This window comes from Branchiostoma lanceolatum, chromosome 1, assembly GCF_035083965.1.
Source record: "Branchiostoma lanceolatum isolate klBraLanc5 chromosome 1, klBraLanc5.hap2, whole genome shotgun sequence".
In the NCBI taxonomy this organism is placed as follows: domain Eukaryota; kingdom Metazoa; phylum Chordata; class Leptocardii; order Amphioxiformes; family Branchiostomatidae; genus Branchiostoma; species Branchiostoma lanceolatum.
Window position 1 is genome coordinate 1,689,933 of NC_089722.1, and position 23,106 is coordinate 1,713,038.

Below are 23,106 nucleotides of genomic sequence, written 5' to 3' on the forward strand. Positions count from 1 at the left end.
ACAACTGAACCTTGCAATGTCCTTGAAGATTAAAAATAAACCTTAATGGCTGTCATTGTAGATACAGAACAGACCGCTCTGTCTGTGTTTTTCCTGAAAGTGACTTCTCCACTTAAAGAGGCGCCCCTGAAATTGAGAACTTACAGCTACTGACTTCGGGGCCACATACCTGGCATCCTTGTAGACCGCAGATAAAGACGACTTGAAGTGAAATTGTAAATTTGTTACTTAACCAACATCGCCGGAATACTAGCAGCTGTTAGAAAACCTGAGGCTATGCCGGAAGTTTCTCTTTTAACTGCCATTTCTACAAATTCTTGAGAGACTTGAAGAATTAGAACTGGCCTCGTAGGTAGTCTTCCTTTGATCCTCCCTCCAAGATCGCTGCGAGGATGCTGGAAAACAGTCTAATGCCTCCATGGACTATCAAAGATCAGCTTCATTCTCTTATCCTTTTCTCTGTTATAGATAGGCATAAACATGCCAGAATCTAAATCCAATAATTTATTTGGTATTGAGCTTCCCAGTCTTCGTTGTGCATTAAGATGATGATGTTTTTTCAAGACGATATTGATCCTATACAGCGGAAAAACTTGAGATTATATATTCTACCATGCTGCCATTCTTGATCAGCCATTATATTAAACTTCTGAGTTGTTTGAAAATAATGATTTCCTGATTAATGTAATCAATCTAAATTTGTTATTCGTCATTGTTGACATGTTACAAAGATGATAACGTGATGCGTTTCTTTTTACAGCTGTACAAGTAGGAAAGGGACATTTCTTCAGCAAGGGCGAGACAGAGACTGTGGCGAGTGCCCCAACGTACGATGGTGCTGGAAAGGTAAGTTTTGAACAATGCAACGGACATACCGTTTAAGTGAATTTTGATGCAAGAATATGCACTGTGCTGACCATAAAAGATATTACATGCATCTAATTTGATTCAATCTAATTCAATTTGATATTAACTTGTCTAATCTTATTTGATCCAATCTAATTGAAATGTATGTATTATGTATTTGTTTTCCTAGGTTCTCATCCACGACCGCAAAGGAAATGTTCTCATCGAGCTAACTGGTGATGAGGTATGGACATTTTGCCATGATCTTGTTTAATGGTGGTAAAGATTTTATGACCATTCAGGCTTTTCTTTGAATACAGTACTTCATGCATATGATATATTTGTAGAATAGCGAACACTATGACGTTCCATCTGATTAATGGTTTGATCATGAGAACCAATTTTGGATATCATGTGGGGTTTCCCAGCTAAATGTCATTGCACTTTCACAATTCCTTCGATCCTGAACTTGCCAATACGTAAGATACTAGTACTTGAAAATAATTGTCAAGCAATCGGCCGACGGTTTTGGTGGCCCCTTTGCATAGCAAGAACCGCAGAGTCTAGTTTTCATAGTTCCAGTTGTCGTGGCCATGTGATATAATGACATCTACTGCCACTGACGAAAGGTAGCGGATGTTATCTGAAATGTCCTACCGGTTACCACTCAGTAACTTTTGTATTGAATGTTTCATTACCTGGATGTCTAACCTTCATCTGATTCTTACATGTTTTCTTTTCTTGTGGTCGTTATAGCCCGGTGCAAATTTCGGGACGTCCGTTGCTATCGTAGACCTGAACGGCGACGGGCTGTCTGAGCTCCTGGTGGGAGCGCCTCTGCACGGAGGGAACGACGAGCGAGGACAAGTTTGCGTTTACTTCAACACTGGAGAGGTGAGTCTTACGTAATATACATTAGTAGTTACTGTAGTAGTTGTTGTTGTCCTTGTTTAACGTCTATCATATGGCTAACGTGGTCTCTTGGTGCTGGGTTACGCTTGGTTCAGTCAATTGTCTCTCAAGGTATTTAACTCTTGGTGACTTGTGCAAGTTTTAGTATATGTATTAGCATAAGGATTATGTAGTCAGTTTTGCCTCCCTTCGGTGTAACACACACCAGCTTAGCGACGGATGCTGATTGCAGTACGTTTTCGTCACAGGGACACCAATATGGAGGTGGACAGAGCTATTTGCATCTCAGTGAGTCGTAGTTCAAGCGTTTTCAGAAATCTAAAAATCTTCTGGCCCTCTCAGATAGCGTCTAAAAAGCAGGTCTAGCTCAAAGAAGAATTAAAGAATTACCGATGATTATTTCAGTTATGGTCAATCAAAATGCTAATCAGGGACACCAACATGGCTGTCAGCAGCTGCTAGCTTCATTGAAATGAAAACGTTCTATAGTATCACATCGAACGGTCGGTCACACCTAACCTCTGCTCTCTCTAGTTCGTAACTTGACAACAAAGAATGCCATGACGTTAAACCGATGAAGGCTAGGAATGCAGCAGCTGTCGCAGAGGACCAATGAATACTCTACATGCACAGCCGACAGGTGACAACAGGGCCTGGGGGCCGGATGCGGAAAACGGCAGTGAACATACCTGTCGTACTTGTGTAGTTGGATACTTTGGATACTTTATTTGCTCCGTTAGCTATCATGCAAGTTGGATCTGTCACTAGCTTGTGTTTACACAAGCTTTCGCCGGCGGAGGTTAAAGACCCCGGTTACAGTCGGGCCGGCCGCTAGTCTCTGGTCAAATGTAATGGATACCGCTTTATTTTCCAAGGACTTTGATTGACATGGACATGCAAGTGTAGGCAGACCTCGTACAACCTACATACAGCAGCTGTGTGAGGATGCAGGCTGAAACTTAGAAGAACTACCGAGAGCAATGGAGGATAGGGAGGACTGGAGGAGGAGGGTGATGTTCATCCGTGACACTCTCACAACAAGATGATTGATTGACACGGTACCCCCTCTCTCCCCCTATTCTGCAGGGGTTAGAACGACGCCCGGAGGAATGTCTATCAGGCTCCAGCACGGCGCATGCGCGATTCGGAGTCGCCATTGAAGCTATTGGAGACATCAACAAAGATGGATTTCAGGGTGAGCAGTTCAACTTTTGAAAAAGACTTCTTTTTCATTTTTATCAAGTTCAAATAACAAGATAATTGATGAATGGAAAAAAGCGACCATGTACTCATGATCAAGCTTAACATAAAAAATTTAAAATTAATTACGGCCTTCGAATTCAGTTTTCATTGCAATTTACATGTACATATTACATGTTATGTTGTGATGGTAATTCATTACATGTATTTTCGATAGAAATGAGTATTTTGATACATTAAAGACGTACCGTAAAACCTTCGAAAGCACCTTTGTCTGTGCTAGGCGCCATAAAGACACTAATGTCTTGGCCTTCGTATGTAGGATCATTGGTCAATGTAGTATTTTGCCTTATGTATGATCATGTTTGATCACAGATGTTGCAATCGGCGCTCCGTTTGAAGACGACAAAAAAGGAGCTGTTTACATCTACCACGGAACAAAGGACGGCCTCAACTCTACATACGCACAGGTACTGTTCTCTAATTCTATACATTTGAAATGCCCAACTGTTTATGTGGTGCAGTGGCCTAGTTGGTAGAGTGTTCGTCGTGAGTTCGATCCCGGCCGGGTCATACCAAAGACTCTAAAAATGGTACATACTCTTAGCACTCAGCATTTTGGGAACAGAATGGAAGTTAAATACACATCACTACAAGTGGACTAGCCCCCTACTTAGTAGTGACTTGCACATATATGTGGCCCCAGGACCATAGAAATGGAGATGGCCGCCACCTCTATACGTCTTATCTAGACGCCTGTGGGTCACTTTAATTGTTCATGCGAAAATATCGTACATATTACCTGTGTAGATGCTACATCTGTTCTTCTGTTCATCCGTTGGTCTTAGAGAATTTCATCGCTGGATGATTTCGAGCTGCGGGGGTTGAAGCTGTTCGGCGCCTCCATCGCGGGGGGTGCTGACATGGACGGGGACGGAACCGCTGGTAAGTCATCCAAATATGGAGCGTTTGCACTCACGTGACTATGACGTAACAGTCACGTGACGTGTCCGCCATGTTGGATCCTTAAACCAGGAAGGTACAATGAGATGGTATGTCAGAGGTAAAAAAACGTTCTTTAAAACATCTTGATTTCACCGAGGGCTTGTACAAGACCACGTTTAACACGCCTCTAAAAGGACATTGAAAATACCACTAGAGGGCGCAAGTAGTGGATGCATTCGCTGTCTTGTTTTAGCGATGCTAAATGCAATTTCGGTGCACACTTCGGCGAATTTCAAACACATCTTTGAGGTGTTTTATACGCAGCAATTAGCAATGTGGACGTCCAAATGAATGCGTTTTTGCAGGACTGTTGAATCATAGTTGTTTACAGCCTGTTGTTTTCTATGAATGTTGTTACAGATATTGCCATTGGAGCACCTGAGAGCAGCAAGGCCGTCATCATGAAGTAAGTAAAAGAAATATAAAAAAAAATGTGTTCCATGCATGACCATCTTTTCTCCAGCCAAAAAAGCTGGCCATATCTAATCAGATACTGCACAATAATTGTTCATATCACTTAACATTTGCTTGTATTGTATTGCGACCTTATTTTGCTGATAAAAGCTAAGTTTGAATTATATGGCACTAGAAAGTAAGTTAAGCACAACAGTTAAGTATTGTGTGCGTATGTCGGACGTTGATTTTGTTTTCTGTCGTCAAATTTATGTACTTTCTAAATTGATATTGGAAACATCACACGTAATAATCACGTCAATATTGAACAGTTATTCTGACACAATCTAGTTGCTGATATACTTGTTATATGTATTTTACAGAGGAAAGCCCGTCATAGAGATTTCCGCCCAACTTGAACTTTACCCCGACAAGATCGACGTGCGTGAGTGCCGCATGAAGGGGAAGCTGTCTCCCTGCTTCTACGCCACGGCCTGCTTCACGTTCAACGAGAAGAGGGCGCCGGCCAACATACGTAAGACTCCCGGTATGGTGCAAACGTGTCGTTAAGCCCCCGTCACAAATAAGAACTTCAGCTCGGCCGACGTCTTGGCGAGCTCAGAATGGGCATTTTCGGCCAAAGTACGGCCGACGTCCTGTCGATTACGCGGTCTTCGGGCGATTCTTAGAAATCAGGGTTGATCCAAATATTTGCCTTTTACCACGTTAGTCGATACTGACTTCGTCCATGTCCAAAAGATGGCACAATCTCATGGGGGATTGTTTTTTGTTTTTTAGTGTTCAACAGACGTCACCCGAGATTTTCCGTGGATTTTGAAATTCGGCGAGCTTCGGGCGATCTACAAAGTCGGCCGACGCTCGCATGAATTGTGACGCCGGCTTTAAGGACTCGGTCACTGACGTCTGACGAGGGCATTCTTGGAAAAGTCATGCATGTGTCCTGCAAAATTCGGTTGTAAGGGGGAGAAAAATTGTTCTCAGTTTTTTAAAAAACCAAAACAATATTTACTGTAGGTAATTGATTGCTTTCAATCGGTCTCGCGCGATTTGAAGCTTAAGGTCATAACATTGGCGAAGGACCGATGTAGTGCATTAGCAAAATTGTCATGATAAAAAATATATAATGAGAAATGCTGACTTTCAATATATTTCACAACAGCGATCACCTACACCATCTCGGCTGACGCCAGACTGAGGGACGGAGCGTCCGAGAGCAGACTGGAGTTCTTTGACCACGAGCACGACCTGAAGAGCGTCGCCACGCTGTACAACAACCGCAGAGCCTGCAAGAAACATGGCGTCTATCTCAGGGTTAGCACATCTACATAGAGAAGCTAGTGGTTATTGGCGTGTATGTGTGCGTGTTTTGTGTGTGCGTGCGCACGTGTGTGTGTATGTGTGTGTGTGTGTGCGTGCGCACATGTGAGTATATGTGTGCGTGTGTATGTGTGTATGTAAATAGGTGTGTTTCAATGTATGTGTGTGTGTGTGCATGTGTGTGTGAGAGTATATGTGTGTGCGGGGGGGTATGTAAGTATGTATGTGTGTGAGTGAGTGTATGTATGTGTGTGTGTGTGTGTGTGTGTGTTTGTAATGTATATATGTATGTATTCGCGTGTGTATTGTTTGTAATTGTGTGTGTGTGTTGTATCACTGTGTTAGTTTGATTGCATGTGTCACTTTGAATATGATAAATATCACACTTTTCTGTCATTGTTTTGCTATTGTCAATTTTTAGACATAAAAGAATAGTGTAGTATACGAAAACATCCTAAGTGTCGATCGTAAACCATACTAGCTTGCCTAATTAATGGACTATCTAGTTCTTTATAAGATCAGTAATAAAGAAAAGATCAATAAATAACTAAATTAATCATCATCATCACCATCTATCGTTCTGTATCAGCCCGGACCAATCCAGTACATATTTCACTCCACATATCCCTGTAAAACAATAATAGTACTTTTTCTGATTATCAATTCATGAATGAATAAATTAAAACGGTGCTATTTGGTTGGTTCCAGGGGGACGCTAGTGGTTTCCACCTCCCAGCGGAGTTCTCTCTGGAGTACCAGCTGACCTGGGAGAGCAGTGAGAAGTACAACGCGCCCATCCTGAAGAAGACGGAGGAAAATATTCGCCAGAAGGTACTTTTGTACATCATTGTTTTTGAAGTCGCACCGCATCCGTTTATTAAAACATTTCATGTGTTGTGTAAAAAGAGTTTTTTTATTCAGTGACTTACCAACCTGATGAAACTATTCATTGGTTTCAGGTGATCAGTTCTTAATTCATTTATTTCAAAATGCTGGAATAAAAAGAAGTATTTTTCTTCATTCAAAGATGCCATGATGTGCTTACACGGAGTCTTTATATCTTAGTTTGTTGATGATCAAAATATGGCAAACAAATTTAATTGTATTGACTTTACTCTTCAGTTGAAAGCTAGTAGTGATTGAGACAGAGATTGCAAATGCAGAAATTTAGCAAAAATTCAACTCGCATGTTCTTTTTTAGTTTTATGTATGGAGAATATATATCTATTGCATTTTACAGGAACAATTTATCTCTATCATGAACACATGACTAGGTTCGCGGAAAAATTGCCCTGCTACCTTGATATGATGACTTCGGTCTTTGTTTTTTTGATACAAAGGTGAAGTTTACCGAATACTGCACGGACGGAAGCGAGGACTGCTACCTTCTCCCGAAACAGAACCCCAAGCAGACGGAAACAACCAAAGAGTGAGTTAACAAAAGTCTGCAATGTTTGTGGAGTATATCTCAAATTCACGCATCTAGGACTATCAAATATGTGTATGCATTTTTTTTTTAAGCAAAACAACAACAACAACAACAAATCAAAACATTCACTTGTGTGAGCTCACCGATTGAAGTTACATTGATGTATATTTTTATCCGACATGTAGTACTTGTTTTGATGTGTCGATGATATGTATGTCAGTTAGATCAGTTAGTTGCTGACGTTTACTTGTTGAGTAATCATTTCATAACTGTGTTTTATCATTTTACTGCGTGACAATTAATGATTACCATTTGTATTAGCCTTCGGCTAGTTGGGTAGCCCTGGCTATACTTTTTCTACAGCCAAATAGATGCATCGGTCTTATCAGTCATATGCTTGATTATGCATGCTGAAAAATGTCGATTAAGAATATTGTTGGTAATGGGACCGCTTCCATTGTACAACACTTAATCATAATTTGTTTTAACAACTGTTTATCACAATGTCTGGTTCCCAACTAGAAAGAGCCTCCCACCCGACACAAACATGGCTGACTCCTCCATGACCCAACCGCCCAAGCTCTCGAGCACAATCAAGAAACTCGTCGCCGCCACAAAGAAACCAGAGGTCCCAGAAACCAAGGCTCCGGAGAAGACGATCAAGCCTTTAATGCCAACAAAGGAAACAGTAAACAAGGACTCTATTCCCGAGAAGGAGGTGAGATTGTTTTCACAAGCAGACTTAAGCTTACTTGCTTCCAAGGGTTAGTCTGGTATCCATCATGTTGTATCTCTAGTTCGCTCCTCTGAATGCTTCCCTGCAAAAAGTGTGATGGACCGAAGCCATAGATGGACATCAAGAGCAGAACTATGGGAAAAGTAGTTCGTGTGTTGTTTTATCAAATGTATATTTCAGGAAACACCAATCTTCATAAGAGCCTGCAGAGGAGGACTGCCTTCCCATTCATCTTCGGAAGCGAAGAAGCAGCCAGCATCATCATCTTATGTACAATGTATGTACAATGATCTAGATCATCTGGGCGAAAATGATCCTTTCTATAAAACATCTCAAAGTTAGGTCCATTTCTCCCCGTCAGGTTGACGCGCTGCCAGGCAGCAAGCCGCTCATCGTCCCCGTGGACCAACACAAGATCAGACTGTCCATAAAAGAAGGTAAACCTTAAACTTTTGTCACCCTACCAATAGATGGACGTGATGTTGTTAAAGACGGGCATATTATCAGATTTCAAAAAAGGCATTTTATATATTGGCCAAGGTAGGGAAATTGCATGTCGGATGTTTCAAAGGCATTTGATATATTGACTAAATTAGAGAAATCACACGTTCACGAACATACTGCTGTTCGTCCGTTTTCGTTTATGATGATTGATATGCTGGTTAAGAAACATGTATCGCTGGAACACTTTAGCGTGATGGAACAACGAGTTAGCATTTAAATCAAACTATTACTGTCTTTATGCCGGGGTGTCCCTGTGGTGTAGTGGTCTGCGCCTTCTGCCTCTCACCACATCTGGTTCAAATTACTTGGACCAGAAGGACTAGGGTTCAAGCCCCAGGTAGAACACCTCTGGACAAGAGGCGCACTGAGTCATACCAAAGACTTAATAATGCATGGTGCATACTTCTGAAACAGTATGGAAGTTAAACACACTTCACTGCCAGTGGACTAGCCCCCTGCTATAGTGATTGCACCACAGTGTGGCCCAGGGCTATGAAACGGAGATGGGCACCGCCCTATACATCAATAATGGTGTGGGAGGATTTTAACTTTTAACTAAACTGTCTTTATTCCATAAAAGGCGCGACCACAACCTTCCACATGGGAGTGCACAAGCAGGAGCAGCGGCCGCTGGACCTGTTCCTGCTGCTGGACCTGTCCGCCACCATGAAGAAGGACCTGTCCAACATCCAGAACCTGGTCTACCACCTCCGTAAGTAGGATTTTTTTCTATAGAGGGGAGGGTGGGGTTGGGGGGTTGCTCCAAAATTTTGCGGTTTGCGCCAGCGTTTGTTTCCAGTGTTATTTCCTATGCTAAGGAGCATTCGTTTAATTTCAACATAATAGTTTTATTAGGTACATAACCTCATTATACAAGGCACGAACTCAGCCTAGTCCAATGTCCGAAGATAGATCCAACCATAATCGCTCGGATAAACGAAAAAAAACAAACAGTGAAAATCTTTCAGAGCAAAATCGTCTCCGTAAGTATCACATTTCTAGAGGGGAAGGGCGAGGGGGTACTGGTGCTGCAAATCTGTGCGGTTTGCGCCAGCTTTTGTTTCCCGTGCTATTTCCTATGCTAATGACCATTCGTCTCATTTGAACATAGTTTTCTTTTGTGCACAACCTTATTGTTTCCTCTATAGACGTTTCGACAACCTATATTCTGGATATGTCTTCATTCGTGTAGAATAAATTACACGTACATTCGTCGTGCGATATTGTTCTTTGAAATTAAAGGATTTTCAGCGAATCTTTGACAGAACCGACCGTCCACAACGATCTACGACAACTGCACAATCTGTGATTATCGATATGATTATATCCTGTCGCAAACCCAAACAAGACATGGCCCTAGCCGGTATCAGTATTGTCTGCATTCATACATGTATTTACTGGATTATATCTAATAATATGATCTCTATCCTAGGAACGACTATGTCTAAGACTGCTCCCGACTTGCGTATTGGCGTCGGAACCATTCGACAACTGCAAGACATGGGGTGAGTAAGGATTGTACATTAGATAACTCATGTAGTCGCAAATTGCGCTTTGATATGATTTTTAAGTAATCACAGAACAGCGAAGGCAACTATCTGGTTAACCAAAGTTTCGTCATAACGGACTTTATTTAAAAAGTGCTGTGAAACAAAAGAACAAAAAAAAAATATATAAAGGAAAATAAAAAACAAAACAAAAAAAACAACAATCTTTTTGAGGGAATGAAATGTCAAAGTTAGATATGTGAGAAAAACAGCACCACGGTAGTTTGCAATGGAAATGTTGATCAGTAAGTCAACTCTTCATTGGTATGTCTTAAATCGATATTAGGTGCAGAATGGCTCAGCGTATCATCTATTGAGTTGATTGTTTAATCTTCGTTTCTCTCGGTGTTGTTTAATGGCTTCTTGCAATCCCCTGCTTTAGCGTTAACGCGCAAACAAACACTGCCCTACGTTTATACTAAAGTATATGTTGCTTATCTGTTAGCCAGCTTGCCCCCTCCCCCTGGCTTCAACAGCAACAAAAGTGGATGACACACGTTTTATGTTTCAGGGGCTATTCCATTAAGACCATTTCGGAATTTTGGAAAAGCTGCTATGAGAGAAATATAGACATGTACATGTATATGACATCCTCTGGGATCCCCAAAACTGATGCGAGCGTGCGAATAGAGAAAAGTTTGGCAAAAAATAAAGTTGCCTTCATTATGAAATCTACGTAGTCAGGAAGGTTGCATAATGACTTAACACACAGAGAATGGCAAAGCAAATCCTGGATTCTTCATTTTTGTTATTTCACATCTTCTCCTATGACGTTGGCCTTCTGCGACATTAGTATCCATTTTTCGAAATATCTGTTTGCAATTTACAGTATGTATTTGTTCATTTTGTAGCTGCTTTGCATGATTTACAGTTTGGTAGAAAACTTCTTTTTTTCGAAATGGACGAAAATCGATGCCATCCATATAATCACATCAACATGGCCTTAAGTGGAAAAGCCCTGAAGGTTTTGTATCTCCCATACTGTAGAGCCGCGCGAGGCAGCAGCGCCTCCATGCGTCTGTCCGCGGTACTGTCCAGGTACCGTCCGTCCGTGTGGTCGCCCCTCCGCCCCGTGTGGGATCCTGATCACGTCCTAACTCCGCCCAACCCTGTCCGCCGTCCTGATGGCAAACACTTTACTCACATACCGTTGGAGAGGTATTTCCAACAAGACATGGTAGCAAAATTGCGCTGTGTAGTTCTAGGCAAAATCTGCTCGAGCTCGCTTTAGCTATAGCAAAAGGCGGTTTTCCCAATTCTTAGCCTGTAATAAGCCATCTCATAGTTTCGAGTGCACATGTGAAGTTGTGATGCATTGTGGTCTAGGTCAAAGTTTAACGTCCTAGTAGGTTTTTTTCTCAGCTTTCTTTGCTTGTAAAGAAGTCCCACATGTCTAGACGTACTGTGATTATACGTTCGGATTGCACTCATCGCTCTTGGCCACAAGAAGCTTCGCTGGCGAAATTTGCGTTCGACAGTCTGATTGATACGTTTCAACTGTTGAAATCGGAATGCTGCTTTAGAAAGAAAGCTTGACACGCGCGCTAAAGCTGACAGTTTGGTTTTCCAAGTATCTCGGTAGAGACCAAATCACTGCATTGTGTTTAGTTAAAGACAGCACTAGCTCTAGCCTAGGTGCCGCCCTAGTTCATTTAATTTTCCATGCATACTCGAGCTCCCCGCATACCAACCATTTTTTTGAGGGAGCAAGTATAGGCAAACTAGATAGTACTGCCATAGAATTCGAAACACGCAGAATGCACTATCAAAAGAACCTGAATGCATCATACAAAGATGTCAGACCGTACAAAGATCGTCACGAAGGTCGTGTACTCTCCCCATCTCCGCTGCTTTCCCAACACATGACAGGCATGTTGCTTTGCTATTGTGACTATTTTTCAGTGTTAGAATTTTTCGTGTGTGTTCTCCGTAGCTACCAGAGTTCCCGTCCCTGTACCGGGGCCAAGTGCCGCCAGCCGTTCGGCTTCCACGCCGCGCTGCCCCTCACCAACCGCTTCAACCTGCTGGAGTTCTTCCTGCGTCGCCTCACCGTGTCGGAAGGGGTCGCTAGACCCGAGGAAGGTTTTGATGCCATGTTGCAATCGGCAGCATGCATGGTGAGAGGAGTAATATATTTTCTTAGAAGCACTTCTAAGAGTCTAGTGTTAAATTGATAATGAATTGCAAATGCGAGGGAAAAAAATATAGGAGACTTTACTCCTTGATGATAGCCGCCGTCTGGTATTTAAACATACATTAACTGCGGTGTGGAAACATGGATGAACAGACACAGATAGAAAGATCCAAACAAACTGGTATATCATTCCCTTGTGTAACGTAAAAAGCTAGACAACATTACAAGAATAGCTTATATATCTATAGTTATGGGACTCAAGTTATAATGACAAACACATAAACTTAGAATACGTAAGGCCTGGCATCCTTTTTATTTATTACTTGTAGAAGCGTGCATGGTCGCTCTTGACCTTTTTTTCCTTCACATTTCTATGCTTCAGATATATAGATTGAAATTACCTCACCTTCTAGATTATGTAGATGATGGTTGATTCTTCCTGACAAATTCATTGCCCTCAGCTAGAAACTAAACTTTTGTCATTGTAGGATTTCTCTATATGTTACAATTTCTAAAGTGAATTTTTGAAGTGACTTGTTGTCCTGTTGTCTCGGCGAACAGAAAAAGGTTGGCTGGCGCCACAACTCTCTGCGCATGCTCGTGTACGTGACCGACACGCCCGTGCAGTACGTGGGGGACGCCCGGCTGGGAGACTACATCCTCCCCAACGACGGGACCTGCCAACTGGACGCCAGGGGGGTGTTCGTCAAGAACGCGCTCCAGGTACCGTCAAGGTTTCGGCCCCCTAGCGGTTTGTATTCCAGAACTGCAGGGGCGTTTTTGTTTGGGGTTAACGTAATTTCATGACCACGATGCCATTGCCTTGACTTTCCACAAAATAAAAATGGTAGAATTTTGACGTTTTCCGAGGCATATTTAGATTTTAAAAGTAAGTCGAAATGGAAAGATTTTTGAATTAGTCCCTGAGATACAAAAGCAAAGTTCTATTGTACTTCAAGTTACAGTATAGACTCTGTAAATGCATGATTTACTGCTGCATGAAGAATCTCATCGAAATGCAAAATGCTAGCTCTACAAGTACCCAGCATTTCCCTTTCCTACTACGCACTGAACCTCATCACGACAAACAAATTAGTCCCCATGGCACAACAGATTATATAGGATTATACAGACAAAAAACGTTGCCGAGTGCGTCATGTGCCTAACTTGCTTAGGCTGGAATCCAGACCTATAATATCTCCCGAGTCTCCTTTCCCATTTGCAGATAGGAGACTCGGAAGCTATGATAGGTTTGGATTCCAGGCTATAACTTGCTTACAGCTGCATGAGCTATACGAGCATCTTCTCAAGCTTGATATGCACTGCTTTTTATAACTATATGAATATGCTTTTATTAGTAGTCAAGTTAAAGTCAACCATATATGCCTAAACAATATTAAGAAGCCAGTAAAGATAATATAATTATAGATATTTAGATTTTTCATAAGAAGCTCTCAAGCTCTGAATCATATGGGCAAATGGATACTAATATATTTTTAGCATGATACATTTTTGGTGCAACCATCTTTTTAGGCCAGCCCCGCCGCTTGTTTACTAGTATGCCAAGCAACGACCCTGGTGTATCGGTCTGAATTCCGTCCTTCTCGCTGCGTTAGCACTGGTCAGCCGTCAGCCAATCAGATACTCCTCCGTTTGTTGAAGAGAAAGTTCCCAGCCAATCACGTTGCCTCTTGACCGTAGGCGGCAACGTGATTGGCTGATGCCTGACCAGCGTGCTAAGTGAGAAGGAAGGTACGTCGTTGCGTGATACATACTAGCCTCCGTTGCAGTCCTTCCCACAGCGATTTTTTGTCCCCTTTTGTGTGTGTGTGGGGGGGGGGGGGGGGGGGGGGGGTTGCGCCGCGTATCTGCTTGAGCCCCCGTATCTGCCGCTGTGGTCACAGGGTCACAGCGGTTACGGGATCCCAATCAGATACGGGGGCTCAAGCAGATACGCCCCCCCCCCCCCCAAAAAAAATGTTGAAAAAAAAATCGCTGTGGGAAGGACTGCTACGGAGGCTAGATACATACAAGCTGTGGGCCTGGTATGAGACGATGGGTGCCATTAGCGTCAATGCTTGTTGTGCTGAATTAATGCCAACCCTTGCTGCTGTAGTTTTTACCCATGCCTCTTCCTCTCCGCTGCTTGCATCGTGTCTGCAGTCAACAGGCTATGGTTGGAATCCGACTCCGTATCAAATAGTAAGTCAGTGACTTCTATAGCGACAAGCGTCGACAGTTACTAATACTATAAAGGGTACATTGTAAGATGTATACTGGACATGCGACTTATTCTACCTGGACGTATCTCATTGTATATGCCCTTATTTCATAAGTGTTGATTGATGGACACTTTCTGTAAGATAGAACGTTTGTTTTGGCATTTGCGTAATCCATTATTGTCTTATATACAAATATAACATGTAACTTTCTAACAGTACTCTTAATTGTCAACGATTCGTGTATGGTTCATTGAAAAACCCAAATATGATTCAGACATATAAAGTGATATTCAGACACATATTCCCATCCATTTACTTACATTTCAAGTTTCAAAGTACGCTACGATCTATATATTTTTCGTAGTATACGTCTCTCATTGAAATGGGGCTGCTCATGGTAAAACGGTCTTGCAACGCCCCCTGGCTGATTTCCTTGGAAGTAACCGTATTTGCTGAATATCATGTCTGTAACTGATTTTTTTTTTTTTTTCAAATCATCTTCCCCAAGGATTATCCTTCCATCGGACTTCTGAAGACCAAGTTCTACGACAGCAGCATCGTGCCGATCTTCATGGTGCCCAAGAGACAAGTAAACGAATACAAGGTACGTCAAGTTCATGTAGGTACTGAAATATTGCATGTAGAAATAGTTATCGTAATTCGTATCGCCCAAGGTACCAGCCCGAAACGCGGGCGGGCTGGGGAGAAGGGTGATGCGGAATACACCGTGCTGCATTTTATCTATGCCATACGCACCCGAAAAAACACTTATTTCAATGCCAAATGTGCCAGAAGTTGAGAAGATGTTGTAACAGCATCAATTTCAACGACAAAATCCGATTTTCGACAGCGGCGTACTCGGTGCACGCGAAGCGTGTTCGAATCATTCGATAAAAGCCCCCGCAATACCACTTCGAAGCCCGTGCAATGCCGTAAAATATGGACCGGTACAAAACACCCGTATCGAACGTTATCTCGGCACAGGCATGACATAGAATGAGGCAGTCCTGGTACCTAACGTCACTGATACTTTCAGATATTTCTAACATGAACAAAACTCCACAACCTTGTGCCTGTGCCTGTTAGTGTGGTAGAACTGCATTTCTTTGAATTCTTTTCTTATAGCATTCATTATTTCTAATAAGACTCAACATGGCATTGCAAAGCATCCTGGAGAATGATGGTCCTCGCATCTTGCACAGTGCCTCACAAACACAAGCGAGCAGGTTCAACTATCCTGGCAGTGCGCAAACAAGAGCGTCGAGCACATGTACAACGGCATGTCAGATGAGACATTACCCTGCACTTATGACCCTGACAAAGTATTTCTTCAGTAGTTCAAAATAGTACATGTAATATATGAAAAAAAAAAAATTCAACCGCACGCTGTGATTTATTTCGAGAAAGGAAACCAAGATCACACGTCTGGCTCCTACTTATAACATTAGATCTTATACCCGATATTTTCTTTAAGTTTGTGACTGACACTACTGCATCTGCTTTGTCCTCAGAACCTCGCCAGTGCCCTTGACGGTCAGCTGGGCGTCACGGAGGACAGCTCCAGGAACCTGGTCAAGATGGTCAAATCTGCGTATGAGGTAATGTTATATCGTCTTGTTGAACCTGGTCAAGATGGTCAAATCTGCGTATGAGGTAATGTTATATCGTCTTGTTGAACCTGGTCAAGATGGTCAAATCTGCGTATGAGGTAATGTTATATCGTCTTGTTGAACCTGGTCAAGATGGTCAAATCTGCGTATGAGGTAATGTTATATCAGCTGTCAGTTCAGGAGAGATCATGGAAATATTGTACAATGGATACAGTGGAAGATAAAATACATTCAATTTGTAACTGTCCTCACTATGAGGATGAAAAAAACAAGCTTGTCGAAACAACCAAAAAAAATATTCCCGAGCGTTCACCATCTAGAAGTCGTCGTCGAGGATTAGTACTCAGAGTATTGCTCTGATAAAGATGACAGACAGTCGTCGAAACGTCGGCTCCTGTAAAATACTTGGTTGTGAATAAAATAACCTTGCTATTGAGTAGAAATGATAGAATGAAATGTCGGCCTGACTGGTCAATTAACGGATTTCATCATATCACACATACGATTTAGGTAGACATTTTCGTAACCTTGCCTGCCCCACCTGTATGTCTGCATCAGCGTGCCCGCTCGGAAGTGGTCCTGCAAACCATGGACATCCCTCCAGATGTGGACGTCAAGGTCACGGCCGCGTGTAAGGGGGACCTGCGGTATGAGGATAAGGACAGTTGTGCAGCAGGAGACAAGGTGAGTAATACACAGCATGTTATATACAGATACAAAGTTGAACTGCAACTGTCAACACAAAATTTCGACTGATCAGCTCCAGTCTTTGTCAAGGAAGAAGAATGAGCATGTTATACAGCAAGAGCAGCAACGGGAGAGAAAGAGAGGGGGTAGTGACGTACTATGCTGTTGATGTTGCGAAGATGAACAGGCCACTTGTGATAGTTGGACATCTTTAAGACTTTTGCCGGTTGTGCCTTTCGACCTCAAATAAGGATACATAAATTTATTGGTCATATATATAAAAAAGAAAATGTAGGGGATTTTTCTGTTTTTTGAATATACTATTCGACCACGCTGTTTATATAGCCAAAGAGAGACAAGGTGTGTGAACGTTTGGGTTTTAAAGAGTTCATGTTATAAAGTTCTATCAATGTGACGCTGTTCTTGCTTATTGAAGGTGAAGTTTAACGTCCACGTGACGCTGGAAGACTGCCCCTCAGAGAACCAGGACTACTTCAAGATCAAACCGGTCGGCATGCACCACGAGAAGACGGTGGTCCTGGACTACACCTGCATGCCCAAAGTCGAGAAACCGAAGGCTTCCTTTGACGATCTGGATCTTACCGGGGTATGGCTGCTACCTCGTACATGACATGTAGTTGAAGCGTTGTCGATATAGTTTTAAGACTCTACTCTTTGAATAATGTTTATGTTCGAGCTAGGACTTCTTCGAAGAATCAAATCTGAGACTTGTACTGCCTTAGCTGATTCATGGCAGTTCTATATCGATCGTTTGCACGTGACGTCACAGGCGCCATGTTGGTTGATTAAATCTATTAGTGTCAGATCCACACATTTGCATTTGTATACTAGTAGCTACTATGTGGCTGTAATTAGATATACCAATTACAATTCACCGGGTAACGTCCAGTTTTACTAATCCAACATGGCGGAAGATACTCTTGTCTTAGTCACTTGAGTGCAAATATTTTTCGTTGCAAGCTTTATCTACTGGCCTTTTCTTTTGAAACATTTTCGATTTCTCCCTGATTAGATCCCTTCCTTTGCTTTTTTCACCTGATTTGTTCTGTATCTTAGATTTACCGAATACATGTTTAGCAGTGAAAACCTGCAATATCATTCATTGGTCACTGTACATAATTACGCCTTTTGTACAGTTCCAAGGACAAGACGCCGAACTTGCCGTGGACAGCGACCCGTGTTCAGCCAAGTTTGACGACATCACTGATGTAATCACTGGTAAGGTAGAAGAGAACGGTAAGGCACCTTTAGTTAATGGTATAGCGGCCGCTTCACACGGTCTCCGCTAGATGGCGTTGTTGGACGGTCGCCTCCGTTGCGTATCAACAGCGCCACCTAGCTGACTCGTGCGAACTGCTGCTTCAGCAGGCTGGCTTTAGCGACGCTGCTGCTTGTGTAAGGTGAGTGTTGTTTGGTCGCAGGAGAGAGCGACAAAGCTTTATGACCATTCGGAAGAGACTAAGTAAAACACTTCTGGAAATATAACTAGAATGAAGGGGTAATACCTTGGTAGCAACCCTCAGACCAAAGAAGTGAAGTCGCACAAACAAACAAACAAACAACGACCAACAACAACAACAACATGATTTGTCCAAAAGTTACAACAAACTCACAAAGCTTTACAACCAAAGTATACTGCTTTTACGGACCCAACTGTCCAAGACAACAAAACATATGACAAGAAGACAGCCATCATACAGGAAAGCACTCCTACGAGGCTACTATACATATATTGCTTCATTACTTCACGACTAAAGTTTTGTTAGGCATTTTTAAAGCGCATCCATTCCCTCGGCAGCTTCGTTGCAAGCTTTATCCACTTGCATTTTCTTTTGAAACATTTTCAATTTCTCCCAGATTAGATCCTTACCTTTGTTATTTTCCCCTGATTTGTTCTGTATCTTTGTTGAACTAGATACAAGCCATTGTGGCACCGACGACAATTACACGACAAGCTATGAAGTTTCATATCTGTATGACGTCTACGCACCCTTTCTCTTTACAGTCATCTGATCTCAGCTCTCTTAAGTTTGTATTCCATGCCAAGTTGAGAAAAAACACGTCAGCCTTAACATATGAGCCACTGTACAGGCACGGTCTCTTTTGTCGCAGGACTTGTCGTAGAGTTTTCAGGCAGGCCACGGCAGAACCAACTGCCGGCAAGGATCTAAGACAGCAGTTGAATTATGTACGGCAAATGCACGACCCTCCCAAAAATGCGATCAGTTCGAGATCGTGCGACGATCGTATGTTGACCGTGACCAGGTCCCAGCAAATGAAAAAATGATCGTTTGTATCAACGTTTGCCAGTGATACTATGAAACATCAAATATAGATTTGATCTAATTTGTAACAATAAAAACACTCCCAAAATTATCCGTGTCCGTAAAGGCTGGTAATTCATTTTGAGGATACCCCTATGGTCATCTGAACCTTTTCTGGGCTGCTTTCCTTTGTGCTTTTTGTGACTTTTACCATTTTGCCCTTGCTGTGCAGGTGACGCTGTCGTCGGAGACGTAGCCTACGCCTTCAGCGGCAGCTACCTGTGGAAGATGGGCGCGAACGGCACGGAAGACCCGGTCAAGGTCGACGACATGTTCGACGGACTGACCGAGGGTATAGACTCCGCCTTCACGTCCAGGTGGACCCGGATGATGTACTTCATGAAAGGTGATAGAATAATAAGCCTTATCAGAAGAATGTAGAGTTCTTAGAATGTAGAGTTCTTAGAATGTAACCTTGTAGGTTGGCCTTGAAAATGTGACCTTGACAAGGAACACCTGTTTTACCACACCTTCCACTGTGATGGAAAAGCATAATAGATATATAAATAAATAGATAAATTAACTACAAATGTATTCACCTAAGCGACATTTCGGAGGTGCTGAGTGCATATAACATTTCCATGCAAAATGGCTGTGAATTACAACTGCATCCAACGTGGTCTTAGGAAACAGAAATATCGTCTGCACCATTTTAAGTAAGTGCTTACGTTAGATGAATGTCGTGTACTGCATGGTCAAACATTCAACAATCTACCCTCACCAATTACAAAGTATTTTTCTGTGGGCATTCTTGATTTGATATTCATATTTCTTCTTCAAATGATCTGTAAGAATATTGACTTATTCTCTCAGTTAACCATGGCTGTCTGCATATATATAGGAAGTCAAATTTGGCGGTACACTCAGCTGCACACCGGAGAAATAGCTCTAGACAACGGCTTTCCCCGTAACGTCAACACCACGGGCATCCCCACAAACCCCGACTCCTCACTCGCCCGTGCGTACCAGATCTTCTTCTTCAAGGGGAACAACTACTGGCTGTGGAACGAGTTCAGCGGCCGCACTGCTCAAGGATACCCGCAAAAAATACAGGTATGTACACGAAATGCAAGTCTGAGCAGAGGATATTGATGATTCAGAAAACAGATGTCTTCCTCATAGATAAAGCTTTGATTAGTGAATTGGTGTTGTTATAATTTAGTACACATCTCCTGCTTTTGTTGTTGATGTTTAAAGCAGCCTTGTTTTCACTGAAGCGACATTGATGACTGGCTAAAGTACAATATGATATCAACTTGACAAAATTTGACTTGATTGGCAGAACATAATGTGAATTTTCCAGAATAGGATGTGACCTTGCTAGAATATAATGTGAACTTTTCAAAATTTTATGGTGTGAACTTGATAGAGTATCATGTGAACTTGATAGAGTATAATGTGAACTTTCCAGAATATGTGAACTTGACAGAATATAATGTGAGCTTAACAGAATATAATGCGAACTTGCCCGAATATAATGTGAACTTTTCAGAATGTAATGTTAATTTTTCAAAATATAATATGAACTTGCCAGAAGATAATGTGAACTTGCCGGAATGTAATGTGAACTTTCCAGAACATCGTGTGAACATTCCGGAATACAACGTCAACTTATCAGAATGTGAAGTAAACTTGCCAAAATGCTAATTTACTAACATAGAGTTGTCTGAATATTGTGAACCTGTCAGAGATAGTCAGTCAACAGTATCTCACACGAAGACAATCAATAACATTCACGATACCTCTACTGGAATGACACACACACACACACACACACACACACACACACACACACACACACACACACACATAGAAAAGGCACACACACACACGAACGCTACGAGGACAATCAATAACATTGACAATAACTACTACCAATGAATGACACACTCCACCGTACCCTTCAGGTGTCCTGGCCGGGCGTTCCTGACGGCATCCAGGCGGCCTTCCATGGCGTGGACGGCATGATCTACTTCTTCAAGGACGACAAGTACTACATGATGGACCAACACCTGCTGGAGAAAGCTAAGGAGGAGTCACGCGAGAACCCACGACCATGGATGGGGTGTAAATAAACTCTTAGTATTTGCTGCAGACAAGGTCTTAATCCCACAGAACAACAGTGTATCGGTCAGCTACAGTTCTACACTACAATACTATACTATAGAACAACATTGTATCAGACAGCTACACTATAGAACAACAGTGTATCAGTCAGCTACACTATAGAACAACAGTGTATCAGACAGCTACACTATAGAACAACAGTGTATCAGACAGCTACACTATAGAACAACAGTGTATCAGACAGCTACACTATAGAACAACAGTGTATCAGTCAGCTACACTATAGAACAACAGTGTATCGGTCAGCTACACTTCTACACTATAATACTATACTATAGAACAACAGTGTATCAGACAGCTACACTATAGAACAACATTGTATCAGACAGCTACACTATAGAACAACAGTGTATCAGTCAGCTACACTATAGAACAACAGTGTATCAGACAGCTACACTATAGAACAACAGTGTATCAGACAGCTACACTATAGAACAACAGTGTATCAGTCAGCTACACTATAGAACAACAGTGTATCAGACAGCTACACTATAGAACAACAGTGTATCAGACAGCTACACTATAGAACAACATTGTATCAGTCAGCTACACTATAGAACAACAGTGTATCGGTCAGCTACACTTCTACACTACAATACTATACTATACGGTTGATTAAGCCATAGTAAGAACGCCAGCTTCTGTTACACAAAAATCGGCACACAACTGCGAGTTGCAAACGGCAAATAACGCATATAGAATACTGTAGCTTGGTACACACGTGCTTGAAATGTGAACTACTCTAGCGAATCTTCAAGTTGCAGGAAGACATCAGCGGTATTGGAAAGATGGAATGTACGAGCATGCTGCTCGTAGTTCAGGATAACACCAACAGATTATAAAAACACATCCGTATGGTTTAAAAATGCGAAAATAGTACAATCGGTTGTCCTTTTATGGAGTGGCGGCAATATCAACTTTGAGACATCAAAGTCAGAAATGTTTTACATTGTTAAGGTCCAAGCTGGCTACTTGCGTGGTCTTTGTATGCACATGATGAGGATAGCAAGCACTTGGTATGTATTATCAATGAAGACAATGTCGGCGCAAGTTAAAACAAGTAAGAATCTGGTTAAAATTCTCATAAACGGCGCAAACTGGAATTTGCATACGTATTATTACTGGGAACTATTACTATAGTTTTGATTGATAGATCGTATGAAGTCAGTGATTTTAAGGTTATAAACGTGAAACATGTATATCAACGATGGTGCTATTCGGAACTTACATCGAATACTCTCATAGAGTTAAAAGCTGACTAATGTTCAACATATTGTGTTTGGTATACTCGCACTGTCGCAAATGCTGTCAAGTTATATCTTGCAAACTAGTCACTACTAAACGGACTATTGCTTAGTGAAAGTAGCATAACGTCATTAAGCGTTCATTTTTTTAAAGAGTGATATGTGCGATTTGTATTGTTGTACAATTATTTACATTTCCTTTGATATGAATATGCAAGAGTGTACTTCATCCACGGGTGATGGTATGATCTAACACATGTAAAGTGCTTATATCTTTGACAAGGCATCTAACACTATAAAAACTAGGCTACTTTCATGAAGATTGTTTTGTTGTTTAGGATTAGGTTGTCACGATACTACACTGTATGGTTTCTTGCATAAAAGCATGTTTATCAAATAATGTCAATGTACTGCTGATTGTATTTCAGCTAGTAAGGTAACTCTTTCAAAACTGTACCAAGGGAAGGAAGAGCTAGATTTGGCTTGGAATTCCGTGAACTATTCTGGTAAATAGCTATAAGCCGGTTCACGGATTAGAATGCGCATCGCGGCGAGACGCATTGTGGGTAAAATGTCAAAGTTTAATACTCCTGGGACATAAAACAAAACACGTCTGGACATGAATTAAGCATGGTCCATACAAGCACTGTTTGTAAAGTTATAGGGGTCTCTGACATATTCCCCACAATGCATCTCGGTGCGCATGCGCAGTTTAATCCGTGAACAAGCTTGTTGACTACTGTGTTGAATGGAAAACCAGATCAGCACAGTGAAAACTTGTTTTTACAATCATTCACGGCTTGGCAGTGGGGCAAAGATGGACAGTT

The 23,106-nt window shown here is 41.9% G+C and overlaps 1 protein-coding gene across 1 annotated transcript in view; it reads left to right on the forward strand.

Annotated features, from left to right (window-relative positions):
- Positions 1 to 22,595, forward strand: part of LOC136425120 (uncharacterized) — a 78,587-nt gene extending 55,992 nt beyond the window's left edge. Inside the window, exons 8-34 of the mRNA XM_066413921.1 lie at positions 761 to 846; positions 1,037 to 1,090; positions 1,603 to 1,740; positions 2,845 to 2,953; positions 3,334 to 3,428; positions 3,807 to 3,903; positions 4,324 to 4,369; positions 4,740 to 4,891; positions 5,537 to 5,688; positions 6,403 to 6,525; positions 7,035 to 7,123; positions 7,646 to 7,841; positions 8,221 to 8,296; positions 8,944 to 9,075; positions 9,796 to 9,868; positions 10,898 to 11,068; positions 11,844 to 12,027; positions 12,606 to 12,767; positions 14,208 to 14,246; positions 14,775 to 14,870; positions 15,778 to 15,864; positions 16,435 to 16,560; positions 17,000 to 17,170; positions 17,721 to 17,820; positions 19,081 to 19,254; positions 19,750 to 19,961; positions 20,816 to 22,595. Coding sequence (XP_066270018.1) covers positions 761 to 846; positions 1,037 to 1,090; positions 1,603 to 1,740; positions 2,845 to 2,953; positions 3,334 to 3,428; positions 3,807 to 3,903; positions 4,324 to 4,369; positions 4,740 to 4,891; positions 5,537 to 5,688; positions 6,403 to 6,525; positions 7,035 to 7,123; positions 7,646 to 7,841; positions 8,221 to 8,296; positions 8,944 to 9,075; positions 9,796 to 9,868; positions 10,898 to 11,068; positions 11,844 to 12,027; positions 12,606 to 12,767; positions 14,208 to 14,246; positions 14,775 to 14,870; positions 15,778 to 15,864; positions 16,435 to 16,560; positions 17,000 to 17,170; positions 17,721 to 17,820; positions 19,081 to 19,254; positions 19,750 to 19,961; positions 20,816 to 20,983 — 3,308 coding nt within the window. The 3' untranslated portion in view covers positions 20,984 to 22,595. The remainder of the gene's footprint in view (positions 1 to 760; positions 847 to 1,036; positions 1,091 to 1,602; positions 1,741 to 2,844; positions 2,954 to 3,333; positions 3,429 to 3,806; positions 3,904 to 4,323; positions 4,370 to 4,739; positions 4,892 to 5,536; positions 5,689 to 6,402; positions 6,526 to 7,034; positions 7,124 to 7,645; positions 7,842 to 8,220; positions 8,297 to 8,943; positions 9,076 to 9,795; positions 9,869 to 10,897; positions 11,069 to 11,843; positions 12,028 to 12,605; positions 12,768 to 14,207; positions 14,247 to 14,774; positions 14,871 to 15,777; positions 15,865 to 16,434; positions 16,561 to 16,999; positions 17,171 to 17,720; positions 17,821 to 19,080; positions 19,255 to 19,749; positions 19,962 to 20,815) is intronic.
- The last annotated feature ends 511 nt before the right edge of the window (positions 22,596 to 23,106 follow it).